This window comes from Podarcis bocagei (assembly GCF_964188305.1).
Source record: "Podarcis bocagei genome assembly, chromosome: 6".
Classification (NCBI taxonomy): domain Eukaryota; kingdom Metazoa; phylum Chordata; class Lepidosauria; order Squamata; family Lacertidae; genus Podarcis; species Podarcis bocagei.
The window spans coordinates 79,125,511-79,139,687 of record NC_138130.1 but is presented as its reverse complement, the minus strand read 5'-3'; the positions used below and the strand labels follow the sequence as shown (position 1 = coordinate 79,139,687).

The following is a 14,177-nucleotide window of genomic DNA, read 5'->3' as shown; positions in this document are numbered from 1 at the left end:
TAATTTTGAATCTGAGAAGAATCAGTGATTTTGGATAGTATTCAGCTATTCAGTCCTATTTAGAGTAGATGCCTTGAAATTAATGAACCCAAGTTAGTTGTGTCCAGGAACATCCATGGATCTACTCTGAGCAGAACAAGCACTGAATATCACCCTTGTATGCAAAGACAGACCAAGTTTAAGGGAGATGCTGCCAATTTTCCTCCTGACCAGATGAAAGGAAGTGAGGGAAGGGGAGAGCATGTAAGCCCAAGGCTCACTTGGCCTTGTTCCATTTCAGGTATGGTGTGCTAAACCATTGTTTAGTGTGTTGTGCAAATGCAACCAGAGTGTGCAGGTGTATTTTTTCGAATACTTTTTGTGCATTGATAAATTGTTCTTTCATTATTCTTCACTACTCTTGGCTTGAGGGGGACATACTTTTGTCTCTTTTTGCACCATAGAGTTCGTTGTTTTGAATGAAGGGTGGAAAGGGCATTATTCTTTCAACAGAGAAACGCTTTGCAATATATCATTAAAAATGTAACATCACAAAAGGAGTACATTTCCTGAGAGCTCTTTCACAAATGCCAAGAAGGGCAGTTGTTTCAATTCAACTGTTGTTCCAGTTTATACAACAGCTTCTAAACAAGAACTGTAGACAAGCTATTTTGACCAGGCATGCTACACCTGTAAGAACAGTGGTTTTCAGTCATCCCAGAGCCCTGGAGTTTCTTCTAAGCTTATCAGGGGAGGAATAATGGACTGCCAAATGCCCAAAAGACAGATTGTCCTTCATTACCCTGCAAAATTCAGCTACAAGAAACTGTTGGGTGTTTTCCAGGTTGAATTCAGTTCACGTGGGACAGCAGAGAGGCCCAACAGATTTGGCCAGAACACTGCAGAAACATGTTTCTCTGCAATGTCCCATGGAACTGTGATCTACCTGCAGGGGTTCCTGGGATGCTTACAAAATTTCACCTCCCCAAATTTCTCTCTAAGGTTCCAGGTCTTGGGTGTATTTGTGATACCAATGCATTAGTTATCTGCGATTACTTTGGATTAGATTTCTAGACCTTGTAAAGACAACCACACATGTACAGCTCTTGCCCCAGCTTTCAGTTCCTTCCATTTTCCCCACAATACTGTTTTTTCTTACTGTTATGCTATGCACATGAACAATTGTACAAATTGAAACAATACTCTCAGAGTTCTAGGCAAACATTCATATATATGAGAGCATATGCTCAAAAATATTGCACCCAGTGTTTCAATGCACACAATTGTTTCTGCTTATCAGTGCAGGGTGGGGGAACAGTATTAATGGGAACAAATGGGAGGCTCCAAAATGAGCAAGTACATCAGGCCCTGAGACAATTAATGAAATTTTCCAGAGGATGGGATATGGAAATAGGGCAGAGCAGAAGGCCAAGCCAAGCATTGGGTTGGGGTGGGAAATTCCCTATCCCAAGGGATTTCTCAGCAGATTCCCTAAATGAATAAAGTTTGAAAACCACTGCAACAGATTAAGCTATTTAGTATCAAGGTATTCTCTTGGACACTCTTAAACTCTTAATAACCGCAAGTTTCCTTACCCTCTGTTTCCGCAGGCTTCCTGGGCTGGTGGGAGAAGGGCTTGGAGACTTCCCAGAGCGGGGAGTAGAAAGCTGGCTACCAGGAGTTCCATTAACTAGAAGGACAAACAAATAGATTAGATATGTGCATCGTTGGAACAAAAAACTAGGCAACGTGCAACAAACATGATTCATATTAACCAGTTATTTCTTATATTATAAGCATTAAATAAAGTAGCTCTCAAGCAAGCACTCTCCACATTACGATTCAATACTAGCCTGCCTTACATTGTGCTTAGACGAGTGATCAACTAATTGGTATTCATTGTGTGGCCTCAACACCGATGAAATTAAAATTATTGTACTCAACTGTGGAAAAAGATGCAGAGCCATATGCTTTCCCCACCCTGCTGCTGCCTGCATAAAATCTCTTCCACTCCTTGCTTTATATATGTTTCTTAATCTATTAGAAATTTAAGATCACTGCTATATTATAGACAATATCAAAACAGTGTTGGTACTGATAGGTCACTACCTTGCAGAAGTGTCTACATAGCACCTTTGACCCAAGCATTATGGGTTCTGACATTTCTAACAGTGTTGCCCAATACACCTCAGTTACTCTCCTCTAAATATGAATGGCTCTTTTAAACGGTGGAAACACTTGTTACGAGTAGCCTTTTCTATTTCCATAAAATCTGCTGTAAAACAAAGAGCAAAAACCTGGCAGAGACAGAAGGCACAGCACAGAGCACCTAAGCAAAGGATGCCAACGATGTAGGGGAAAATCACATAGATAGAGAAATGCTACGGAATAAAATGTCTCCTCAGACACACCACTGCTAGGTTACAATCCATATTCATCAGCAACAGGAAAGGGGGTGGGTAGCGGCAACTACCAGGCATCCAAACTCTCCACCTTGTATTAATATTTACATGTCAGGATAGTAATAAGGCATTTAACTTACCTTCTATGAGTTCTAACATGGACACAGACTTAGTGTTTAATCAGATAATGCCAAGCAGGAAAACGTTTGCCTTTGTACTACACCCAAGCAGCAGCAGAAATGGGAAGCGCTGGGATTAGTTAAGGATAGCCAAAGCTGCTCACAGTGAGAGCTGAATGAGATGCAGGATTCATAAGCCGAAGCCTTTTCTGCGTAAGGCTGACGTCTTCCGAGCAGCAGTGGGAGGTGCAGGTGCTGTCTTAGGGGCTACATCAAAGGTGTCAATTAAGCAGAATGCCGCGACTTCAGAATGCTGAGCAACTGCAGCCCCCACTCTGATCAGCGAAGCCCCAAAGCCTTAACCATCTTACATGCTGTACACTGAATCATAATGAGGTGCCTTGGGGGGCAATATACTAAATGACTCATGCGAAAATCACACTGACAATAACTCTTGTAAAGCCACAGCTGACTGGCAGTCTCGCAACTGCTAAACCCATCAGAGAAAACTGGGTTTTTAGAGGTTTGTGGGGTGGAGAAGGCGTTCCCGCCTCCATCTGCCATATATTCAGAGTGATAAACACCGGTCCCGAGATGCTAGTGCGTGATACATTATTTCTTCAGCTGAGACAAGAAAAGGGATTGGCATGGTAACTAATGGTTACAAATTCTGCTATATGTTAGCGCTCATCCTTGAAAGCCTATTTCTTCCCATGCATTGGCTGTGGTGTGGGAAAGGCATGTAGTTAACAGACAGTGTCAGCTAGAATGATGAGGAAAGGTTTAACCTGTGCTTTGGGAAGTCTCTTGTTTTTCACAAGCATGAAAACAGGATTTTGAGTGAATGGATGCCAAGGACAAAGGATTGTGAATCAGCACTCATTCATCAGTGGTATTAAATGGAGTGGAGGAGTACACCTACACGTGGATTTTTAAGAGGCAGGCTAGTCTAGTAAAGGATGAAAGACAGAAGCATTCCAGCCAGCAAAACATTACTACCAAGATTATAAACATCCTGGGCTTGTACATAATTTCTCTTTCTTTAAGTTCATCTGGTGCCACACATACATGTCACACATAGAAAACCTCTAACATTCCTTTGAGGATCATGAATGAGACTACAATATGCCTTTGAAGACAGTTACAGTATCATGCTACCCAGGGTGCAACATAAGACCAATTCATACTATTACAGGTTCTTTCTCCATCATCTCCAGTTTCAAATATTCTCAGGTAGCAAGACTGGGAAACATCTTAGTGCCCAGAGAGCGCCACCAAATAACAGTTTGGGGCTAGGTGAACTAAAGGTACCCATGTAGTATACTCCAGATTATATGGTGGATTCCCCTGCTTTCTCACTCAGCCTGATATCACCACTTTACTAAAAACTGATGGAAAGAGGTATTGGAAAACAAGTTTTATGGTCATCATTCCATCAGGAAAACTAGCACAGAGACCAGTCCCTCATCTCCAGTTTTCAAGGACCTGTATGCTAAGGAAAGCCATATTTATTAGGTAATGCCAACACTCTCAGTGGTGCTCTGAGACAACTTAGATCTAGTACATGTCTTTTTCGAGAAGTATTTTAGCACTGCATCCTACAGAACCTTGTAGTTCCATAGCAGTTTGTAGGTGCAAAATGCACACAGATTTTGCATTCTGACAATGTTTTTGCATTCAGTTTCCTTCACAGATATTCCACTTGGATTAAAAGGTGTGTGTGTGTGTGTGTGTGTGTGTGTTGGAAGCAGGCATCAGCAATAGTCAGCCTTCAGGCAAAACACCCCACCGACTACTCGACTGTCAGATACTGATTGCCACTCCAGTTTCCAAACTGCAGGCAAAGAGAAGTGTAGAGAAAGTGGCATTTGCTGGAACTGAATTTGTTGGTAGTACACTTTCCCCAGCCTGGTGCCCCTAGATGTTATGGACTACAACTCCCAACAATCCAAGCCAGCATTTCACGATATGAAGGCTGCCTTGGGGGTGCACCTGAGGCCACAGATCCACACTGACTTCTCAATGCAGTTATTTGGGATAGGTAGTTACTAGCCAGGAGACAAAGCCTTCTTGCTTGCCTTACCAGTTATGTTGAAGTCTTACTCACTGAGGATGACAGTAAATACTTAAAGCCAAAATAAAATCCTTTGTATTGATTTATGCTCATTCTGGGTCTCTGACATTTTCAGACCAAAGAGCAACCTAAATGGAGGATGTAGGGACATGACAGTCTGCTTACTAAATTTCCTTGTATTGTAGGGTTTTAATTTAAAGTTGTAACCATTTCTGTCACAACACACTAAGTTGGAATCTATGGCTCTAAAACAGTGACACTCAACCTCCACAGCAGGGCCCAACAATACATATTTAAAAGCACATATTTATTTTCTAGGATAATCTGCCAGTTTTCTTAGAAAAAAGCAGAGGCAGCACATTGTACTAAAATTATATTGCTTTTTAACAACTGCTAGTTAGAGGGGAGAACATTTTGTACTTCTGCTAAAACATGCCTGTTCAGTTGTTGTTGCTTATTTACTAAAATGGGTTGCCAGACACAATAGAGACAAAAGGTGTGGGGGCCAAGATGCCAAGGGGAATAAAGTGAAATGTGTTTAAGCAAAATAATAATAATAATAATCCAAGAATTGTTTTTTTAAAAAGTATAATAATGAAAGCGAAGTGCACAACAAGTGTTTACCACACTTATCCGCCAATCACCCATTCCCACCACCCTTCTGAGTAACACCCCTCCCCACCCTCTCACTATATATAAGGGTCTGGTGACTTCTATTTCAGTCTCTAAGGTGCTACTGGAATGAATTTTTTTATTTTGCACAACAACCATTACCTTAAATGACACAGACGACATCCTTGAACCTAGCTATGGATGCCAAGAGTATTCTGCAACATGTTTTGTTTTGTGTGCTGTTACAGCAAAAGAACCACAAGACAGCTTGTGTAGCTCCCAGCTAAGTCTATGTTCTGAGCTGATCAGGACCAATCTAGACACCAGATTTTGTAACATGGCAGACAGGTTATGCATAGGCAGATTTAAGAGTGTGTGAATGGTTTGGTCACACTGTGCTCTGAGCCTCGGGGGCACCTCAGGAGATGCCGCAACTATGATTTAGAATGGAGCGTGAGAAGGGGGGGGGCTCTGAACTTTGGCATTGCACAGGGTGCCATTGAAATCTGAGACCCCCAAGGTCCACCACTAGGTTATGGGAATGTACCATCTCAGAATACAGGTGATGGTGGAAGATGAATGTTTGAATGGTCCCCAACCGTAAAGTGCCTCTGATTTTAGAAGGCTAATATCTGGGCTATGATCCATATAAACATTGGGGAACCTGAGACGTCTCCATAGCCAGGGGTTGGTACAAAGTAGAGAATGTATGATGAGCTGGATAGACACACTGGTCTGACTCAGCCAGGAAGCTTCCTCTGTCGCAGATCAGACTAAATACTCATCTAATGCAGTATTGTTTACTGTCACTGGCAGTTGCCCTCATAAGTCTTAGAAAAGGTGTTCACCATCACCTGCTAAGCCACCCTTTTAACTGGATATTATTATTTATTAAATTTGTTGTCACTTTTAACCCAGAATGACTTTCAACAAACTAACCAAACAAAACCCGCATAGGTACATTTAAACCAAGGGGATAGGGAATATATTAAAAACATCCTGGCCACTTCTAAAAGGCCACAGATAGTTAAAGGGCAAAGGAGATGGTGGTGGTGATAATGCCTAGAACTGCAAAGCATGCATTCTTCCACTGAATAACGGTCTCTTCTTGGGGGACAGGCATCTGACAAACTCCCTCAGTAGAGATGGGAGTGGGCAACCTGACTGATGCTGAGGAGATACAGCCTTGATCATTCCCTGTATAAATCAGATGTGAATTCAGGAATTCAGGGATTCTTTATGAGTGGTAGCATATACCATGAATCTGCAGTGAGGATTCTTGACGTTGGGGTTCCTGAAGCAACTTATTCCCAGTTCTGGGTATAAATTAAAGCTGAGGCACAACTGGAAACAAAACTGTACTTTATTTAACTTTATCCCACTCAATGAGGGGTAATCCCTTGACTAGCAAAGGCACAATACCATAGTGCAAAAATGATATGGGTCCAGGTACAGCTCATGACAAAATTCAATTAAAAGCACTGGGATTGATTAGTTTATGTCATTGGTTTCACTGGGACTTGGCCATGATGATTTTTATGGGATCAAGGACAGAGTGTGGAAACTGGTGGAAACAAACCACTATCAGGAGAAACAGCTGGCGATTACAGATCAGCCATTCCACTGCAGCAGAAGGAAATCAACTGAGCAAATAATAGTTTTATAACCCTGTTTAAAATCTATGCCATACACTTGTTGTTGTTGTTTAGTCGTTTAGTCGTCTCTGACTCTTCGTGACCCCATGGACCAGAGCATGCCAGGCACTCCTGTCTTCCACTGCCTCCCACAGTTTGGTCAAAGCTATACACTTAGCCATATTTAAATTTAGCCATATTTAAATTTAATCATCCACCCACATTAAAAATATGAAAACTATGGCAATCAGTTCAAGGTATTCCATGACAACTCGCATCTTGCAGTCATATAAACTAATGGCTATATGTTGTTATATACTGTAATAAATATTTCACAGTGATTACTTTTAAGACAATGCAGGATACCATTTAAAAATAAATCCATTTGGATACCATGGAGCTATCACACAAAGCAGTTGCTTTGCACAGAATTTCTTTCATATATCCCCTACCTCTTTATATCATTAAAAATGGTCTCTAGTCCAGAGCCAGCAGGGAGAGAAGAGTACACCGTTTATTTATGGTATTTATATATCACCCAATTAATTATGTTCTCTAGACACAGTTCAAATTTTGACATGGTTCACTTTTGACTGACGTGAAAATGTCCAAAAACAGCAGTGGTGAAAATTAATCTTGACATCTCTAGGACAGCTACAAGTATTGTATCAAGTGTCAGGGGACTACACCCCAGCCTATTCAAATATACAAGGAAGGTGTGGAAAGCTTTGTGATTTGTAGACCATTTGGCAACAAAACTGTAGTCAAGTTAATCGCTCAGCTTCCCAAGGAACTGCAGCCTATTGAACCTTGACTAATGACTTTGACTCTACCTAGTGCCTTTTTAAAAAAATAAAATAGAAAAATAGGTGCCGGAGCTCACCATGAACTTCTCCCTTGTTCTCTTAGAATGGCAATGGTGCCCCACCTGCAGGAAGACTTATACTAGGCTAAGGGAAGAGTCTGAATGGGAAGTTGATCTTAAGGCAATGGTGCACAGTTAACTCACTGTCCCAACCTATATACAAGCAGCGTATAAGGAGAAAATGGGGAAAACAAGGGCTTTTTCTTCTTCTAGACCTGTGTTTTGAGAAATGTGTTTTAGGATGGCCTGAAAATAAATGTATGCTTTTAAAAGAATAACCACAACTTAAATGCAAGGAGTGCCAGTTCTATGAAGATGTATATTTTGTTCATTTCTGTTTTCATGGTTACACACAGTTTTAAAACTGGTATGGGCAATAATCAAATTTATAAGACCATAAGAAAAGCTTGACGGATCATGCTAGTGGCCCATTTGGTCCAACATCCTGTCAGTGCATAAAACTGACAGGTAAACAACCATAATTGTAACAAGCCCAGAAAACAATTACACAACAGAAATGACAGTCCGTACAGCAGCAACAAAAATATATTATACTATGTAATATTCTGAATATGCAAGGAAATTACCTTCCCACACCCAAACCAGTCATATGTTAACAAAATCAGAGACACTGGCCTGGTTTGAGTGATGTTTTATGGCCTACATAGCCAGCAATGGGCATCAGGACCAAGTGCTTCCTTTCTGCCTTGCATTAAGCCTGAGTTCTCAGTTACGTCCAAAACCAGGGAACTCTAGTTAAATGCGGATAAATACAAACAACCAATATAAAAACAATTCAGAAGTAAAACCTACATAACCAAAATAATTTATTACAAGTGAATAAAAAGTACATATAAACGAACACTGATATGAAATCCTTAACAGGCTGATTCTGATATTTTAAGTTACATTATTCCAGTTTTTAATATAAGTTAAATCCGAGTTCCCCACTTCAGATGTAACAGGGAACTGTGGTTTAATACAACCCAGAAATGAAGCGGTGCTCAAGGTGAGAAGGAGCACCGCCAATTCCCAGCTTTATGAACCACAGTTTATGAAGCCTGGAGCAACTATGCTAAGCAGGCCCTTGAAAGTTTGCCTTCAATAGTGTATTTATGTAAAGTTACATGGACTCCTTTACCTGAGCTGGTGGATGCTGGAGATTTGCTGCGTCTAGACGGACCAGGACTCTTGGTAGTGCTCCTACGTGGTGTTGAAGCTATTTTGGTATAGGAAGTGGATTTCACTACCCGACATTCTGAAAGACAAAGAAACACCATTCAGTTAGCAAATTGTGGACAGAATGTGCATGCTTATTTGCCTTTAAATTCCTCCATAAAGAAATATACACAAGTATCCTAGTCTCCAGTGGAAAATTAACTGTTAAATCAAGAATAGACAACAGGGTGACCTCCACATGTTCCTAGACTCCAACTCCCTCCATTCCTGAACACTGGCTATATTGGCTGGGTCTGATAGGAGTTGTAGTCCAGCAGCTACTGGAGGACAACACGATGGCTACCCATGTTAAACAATGACCACTTGTACATCATATCAAGGTGCAGCTTGCTTTTAAAATATACTCCCCCATCGCCAACACTCTGCATTGTAATCTTGTGTCAGTGGATGATACGAAATGTCTGTCATACCTAGATAATGTTGGGAATCTGAGGTGAGATACCCATGCAGTGGAAGTTGTCCCCAGTTCCAGTCACTACACAGAGGCAGCTTAGCGTCCAAAATAGTTTACTGCTGCAGAAGATAAGGCTCAATAAAACAGTTCCTGATATTGTTACATCCAGCGTGTAGACTTTTGCAGATATAAATATGCAAGTACAAAGTATCTCTGTTGTTCACACAGACAGACTCACTCACTTCACAAGACTGACCCCGACACACACAGCACAAGACCCCAGACAGATGAGCTGGCATGCCTTCATCACTTATATAGTCAGCACTGGGCCATTATCATAACAACTGGATCGGCTGACACTATACCTGTTGGCTTTGCTCATTCATAGAGTGATTTATGCTCATGAAGAAAATTAATCATTTCCCTATGATGCCGCTTTAAACAGTCATGGATTCCCCCAAAGAATTCCTGGAACTGTGGTTTGTTAAAGGTGCTGAGAGTTGTTAGGAGACCCCTATTCCACTCAGAGAGCTACAATTCCCAGCAGTCAGCTCTGATTTTTGAGGAAGTGTTTAGGCCACATAAGATGATGCAGGTTCCTATCTGCAAATCAGTCATGAGTGGCTTGAAGAAAAATGAAATAGGTTTGTTGCCCTCTGGTGAACTGCAGCTTACAGCAAAGCACACAGAATTTATCACGGGCAGAAGGAAACACTCTAGTTCTTCCTAAGAGAAATCCGTAAAATCAATGTGTCTATGAAACTGCCATCCCATGCGAGACTAAGATGTTCAGGTTAGAATTTACGTATGCACACACAGCTCTGTGTTATGCCTGAAAATGGCTCTTGGACTGAGAATCTGAGAAATGAAGTGTCCATTAAAGCCAACATATTGCAGTCATGATGAAAATTAAAAATAAATCAGCAGACAAATCAAGTAAAACAGCAAGAAGAAAAAGAAATGTGGGTATTTGGCAAGATGGTATTTAAATGAAACGTTGTGTACTGCCAAGGGAACCTTAGGTTCGAAGGGTGGGTTTTAATATACTACTGATGATGATGATGTGGAAATATATATGTATGCTAGCCTTCAGGGGAGCATCTACCTGTCTGGGCTTACTAGGCACTCTGGTTGAAGTTTCACAAGTTCAATTTTTGAAAGCTCAACTCCATCTTGGAGGGCATCTCCAGCTTAACCCCTGAAGGTTGCTGCTATGACTTATCATCTCCAACTGACCAGCACTCTCTGCTTTGATCAGGACACCTCCTGGGTGAGAAAACCATCAAAGCTATCCACTCCTGGTGCTGAATCAAGGACCGCTTTATCTGTGACCTGTGCTCTGATTGACTGTCAGCCGTTGCTCTCCCATCAGATGTCAAAGAGATAAATAATTACCTGACATTCAGAAGACATCTTAAGGCAGCCCTGTTCAGGGAAGTTTTTAATATGTAACGCTGTACTGTTTTTAACACTGATTGGGAGCTGCCCAGAGTGGCTGGGGAAACTCAGCCAGATGGGCGGGGTATAAATAATATTATATTATTATTATTATTATTATTATTATTATTATTATTATTATTATTATTGCTCAGTCCAACATGGGTAGGAACCCCTTAAAAATGGGCTGTGGTATGAAGCCCTGTCTCCATCACACCACGGATTCCTTCACCTCAGGGTCCATCGTCTATCAACAATCATAAAACTCCCCCTGCAATTAAGTACCTATGCTATATTACTCATGAGGAGACCAGAAGACTGCCTATAAGTAATTAAACCAGCTAAAGAGCTTCTTTATTTTCCAGTCTGCTTTGTCCATTTGTGATACTCATATACTCTTCACCTAGATAAATCAGCACACAGCGATCATGATCAGACCAAGATAGCGCTTTATTCCTGTCCGCAATTGCAGGCAACTGTATTATGACTTGATTGTGCAACACTGTATTTAAGTTGCACCTCAGCTCATGGAGAAATGGAGTTCTTTTTATGTATCAGAAGCACTAAATTCCCTACTGATTAGGACACCCAGGCCTGTGTTCTAGAATCTAGATAATAAACAGATGCTGACCTAAAGTAGTTGTGTGGCTTCCTGTCTCACCTACCAGAGGCAAGCTCTTCTCTGCTCCAGCGGGGTGTACTTTGACACCACACATGTGGTAGCTGGATCTCAAAGGCTCCAGAATGCCTTTGTTTTGCTAAGTGGCTTGTTAAACAAAATTACCTATAAAATTATGAGCAGATGGTGCATCACTCCAGTGCATACTTGATGCATCTGCAAAAAGGATAAGTAGTTCTGTTTGAGAGGCATAACTTTGCTTGTAGAAGGGTCCTAACACGCCTCTGTTTGAGACACTGTTAATAGGGTGAATAGGTTTCTGCAGTTGTGAATATATTTTAATTAGCATGTTATATTAGTAGCAAAGGTATCTGTGGCCAAAAACTAGAAAAACGCACAATTGCATATTGGACAAATAAACACTATGAGTCACAGAAATCAAGCAAACTATAGCTGAACAGTTCCAAAAAGTGTTTGGAAAGTTGACTTCCTTTTTTAAACTTTCTGACCAGTTATCTGTCAGTTTGCATTTTTTGGTGAAGAAAGTATTGATCTGATGTGTAGAGATCTTTCCTATTCTAATTTATTCAAGAGGGTTCTGGAAGCTTCTTTGTGTGATGTAAGCTAGTGCAAGCTGGAAGTTTCCAGCCCACAAGTTAAGTTTCTATTCTGCCTAGAAAACAGACAGGAGGTTCCTGATGTTTGGGTTATTCCTTCAGGCAGCATTGCTGACAACAATGCATATAGACAAATTGAAGAGAGAAGGAAGTCTCCACCCTCACACTCTGATAAGGTGCACAGTGGTCAGGAATAGGGGAATGAGTAGAACACCCTTCTGCTCCGGATTGGAGCAACAATAGTTGAGCAAAGTTTAGACTGAAGGGGACAGAAAGTTTCATAGCACTTGAAGAGCAAGATTTAATTACATGCTAGCGAAATTTACAATGCAAAGGACTTACAGAAAAACTTGAAATAATACAGATGCTAAATAATAATCAGTCTATTGATCCAACCACATGAAATAAAAAACAAATCAATCAGGCTGCAAAACAGTAATTTCCTGCATTATCTCATAATGCTGACCTTGTAAAGGACACAAGTTCAAACGTGTTAGATCACTGAAGGCTTTTCCCTATAAAATGAAGATGATAAAAAATACATAGCAAAGGCAACAGACAGAAAATATGCCAATATGGTGTCAGTGCTAGCAAAAAAATAATGAAACCAGAAGAAAAAGGAGAATGCACTCCAAGGTTTTTTGAAAAAGCTTTAAAATGTAGGGTAGTTTCTAAAATGCTTAAAATCCAACTAACCTTGCTCTCTGCATTGCCCTCTTCTGAAATCTTTCAGTCCTGTAATATCTCTCTAACAGACTATATAATGTAAAGTAAGCAGAATCAAACTATGGTGGAGGAAGTTAGAAGTCAAAAACCCTAGTAGATTTAGATCCCTCGCCTTTCTAGAAGTGTTATCTGAGTTACCAGTGGAACCAAATGCTTATTTGTAAACCAGATCATACCTTGTCACAGAACATTTGCTCTGCTAAAGTCTAATCCTCAGCCATCTTTTTTCTGTTTTGTGAAGTTGTTTGTGTGGCAGGGATTAATTTTTGGAATCTCCCCAAGGTTATTAAAAACCTATTTCTGAAAGATGGAGACTTTCTCTTGGTTCTGAAAATGTCTGTAGTACAAAGATAAGCCATACAGAGGATCAGAAATGTCTCTGGTTGCTGGAAAGTCATTTTATTCAAAGTATTTGGATGCCATCTCTGCTATTGTTGAGATAGCATCAATATCAATTTTGCAGCATCTGCAGACTCTGAAGGGCAATAAAAATAAACTTATTATGGCAACAACTTTTTACTTTTTAATTGTGAAGAGTAATGGGTTGGGAACAAAAGAGATCCCCGCCATTCTAGGGTTTTGTTTTGTTTTAAGCATGCTTTTAATTAAAATATGGTTTCTTAGCAAACTGTTGTTTAATTCTTTGTAATAAGGCTGTCAGCTTTTGACATAAAATATTCTTGGACATGAGAAGGAACCTGGAAGTCAAGGATGCCTGGTCAAAATTTGGAGCTCAGAACACTTCCAGGCTAGAATCCAACGTTAAAGTTCTTTACCCACCCATATTGTCCTGCTTTAAAACAACAACAACAACCTAAAGGGTGGGGGGCGCTGGCCCTGTTCCTTGCTTTTCTGGGCATTGATCCGCAAGCAAGAAGAAAAAAGCAGGCTGGTTTGCACTCCCCCCCCCCGCCTCAACTGCTGACGCCATACTATTGTTGTCCTTACTACCAACCTTCCAAAAGCAACATAAGACTTGAAAGAACACATTTTATTGACCTGCAAGAGGAACGGAAGCCATAAATGACTCACAGCCCAATTCTGTTCCTTTATTTCTGCAAACATTGCATTGAAGTTGGACTGCTGAGAGTAGAGAGGAAGCAGGGTCACTGCCACTTCACTTACATGAACCCTGTGTGCCATTTCCAAGGGGGTTATCACTCAAATCAGGCCGACTCTGCTTCACTTGTCTCTCAAAGGGTGCTGGCTTACCCCCATTTAGCCAAACACACAACATTATGAGCCTGAATTCAGCAGTGTTTGTTTATTCCTATGGGCTTCAAATTATCTATAAGTGCTAGTGGAAGTGGTCAACTCATGCACACATCTGCTCTGCTCATACTTGCTTCATTTTGTGGGTTCATTTTCTCTCCCCCCCTCCCAATAATGTAAGCCAGTAAGGTGAGGAAGAAAGCAGCAATTGCTACTTTACCTTGGTTGGATAGGGAGTCGTAAGTTCA

The 14,177-nt window shown here is 40.8% G+C and overlaps 1 protein-coding gene across 5 annotated transcripts in view; it reads right to left on the bottom strand.

Moving 5' to 3' along the window:
• The window catches only part of DCLK1 (doublecortin like kinase 1), a 200,507-nt gene that overhangs the window by 68,991 nt on the left and 117,339 nt on the right, over positions 1-14,177 (bottom strand). For 4 of the 5 annotated variants that reach the window (XM_081197936.1, XM_081197933.1, XM_081197934.1 and 1 more), the window contains exons 5-6: positions 8,827-8,943; positions 1,575-1,669 (exon numbers count right to left, since the gene is read on the bottom strand). In XM_081197936.1, coding sequence (XP_081054062.1) covers positions 1,575-1,669; positions 8,827-8,943 — 212 coding nt within the window. Of the gene's footprint in view, positions 1-1,574; positions 1,670-2,521; positions 2,931-8,826; positions 8,944-14,177 lie in introns of those variants that run through there. The other variant, XM_081197935.1, reaches the window with a different exon arrangement.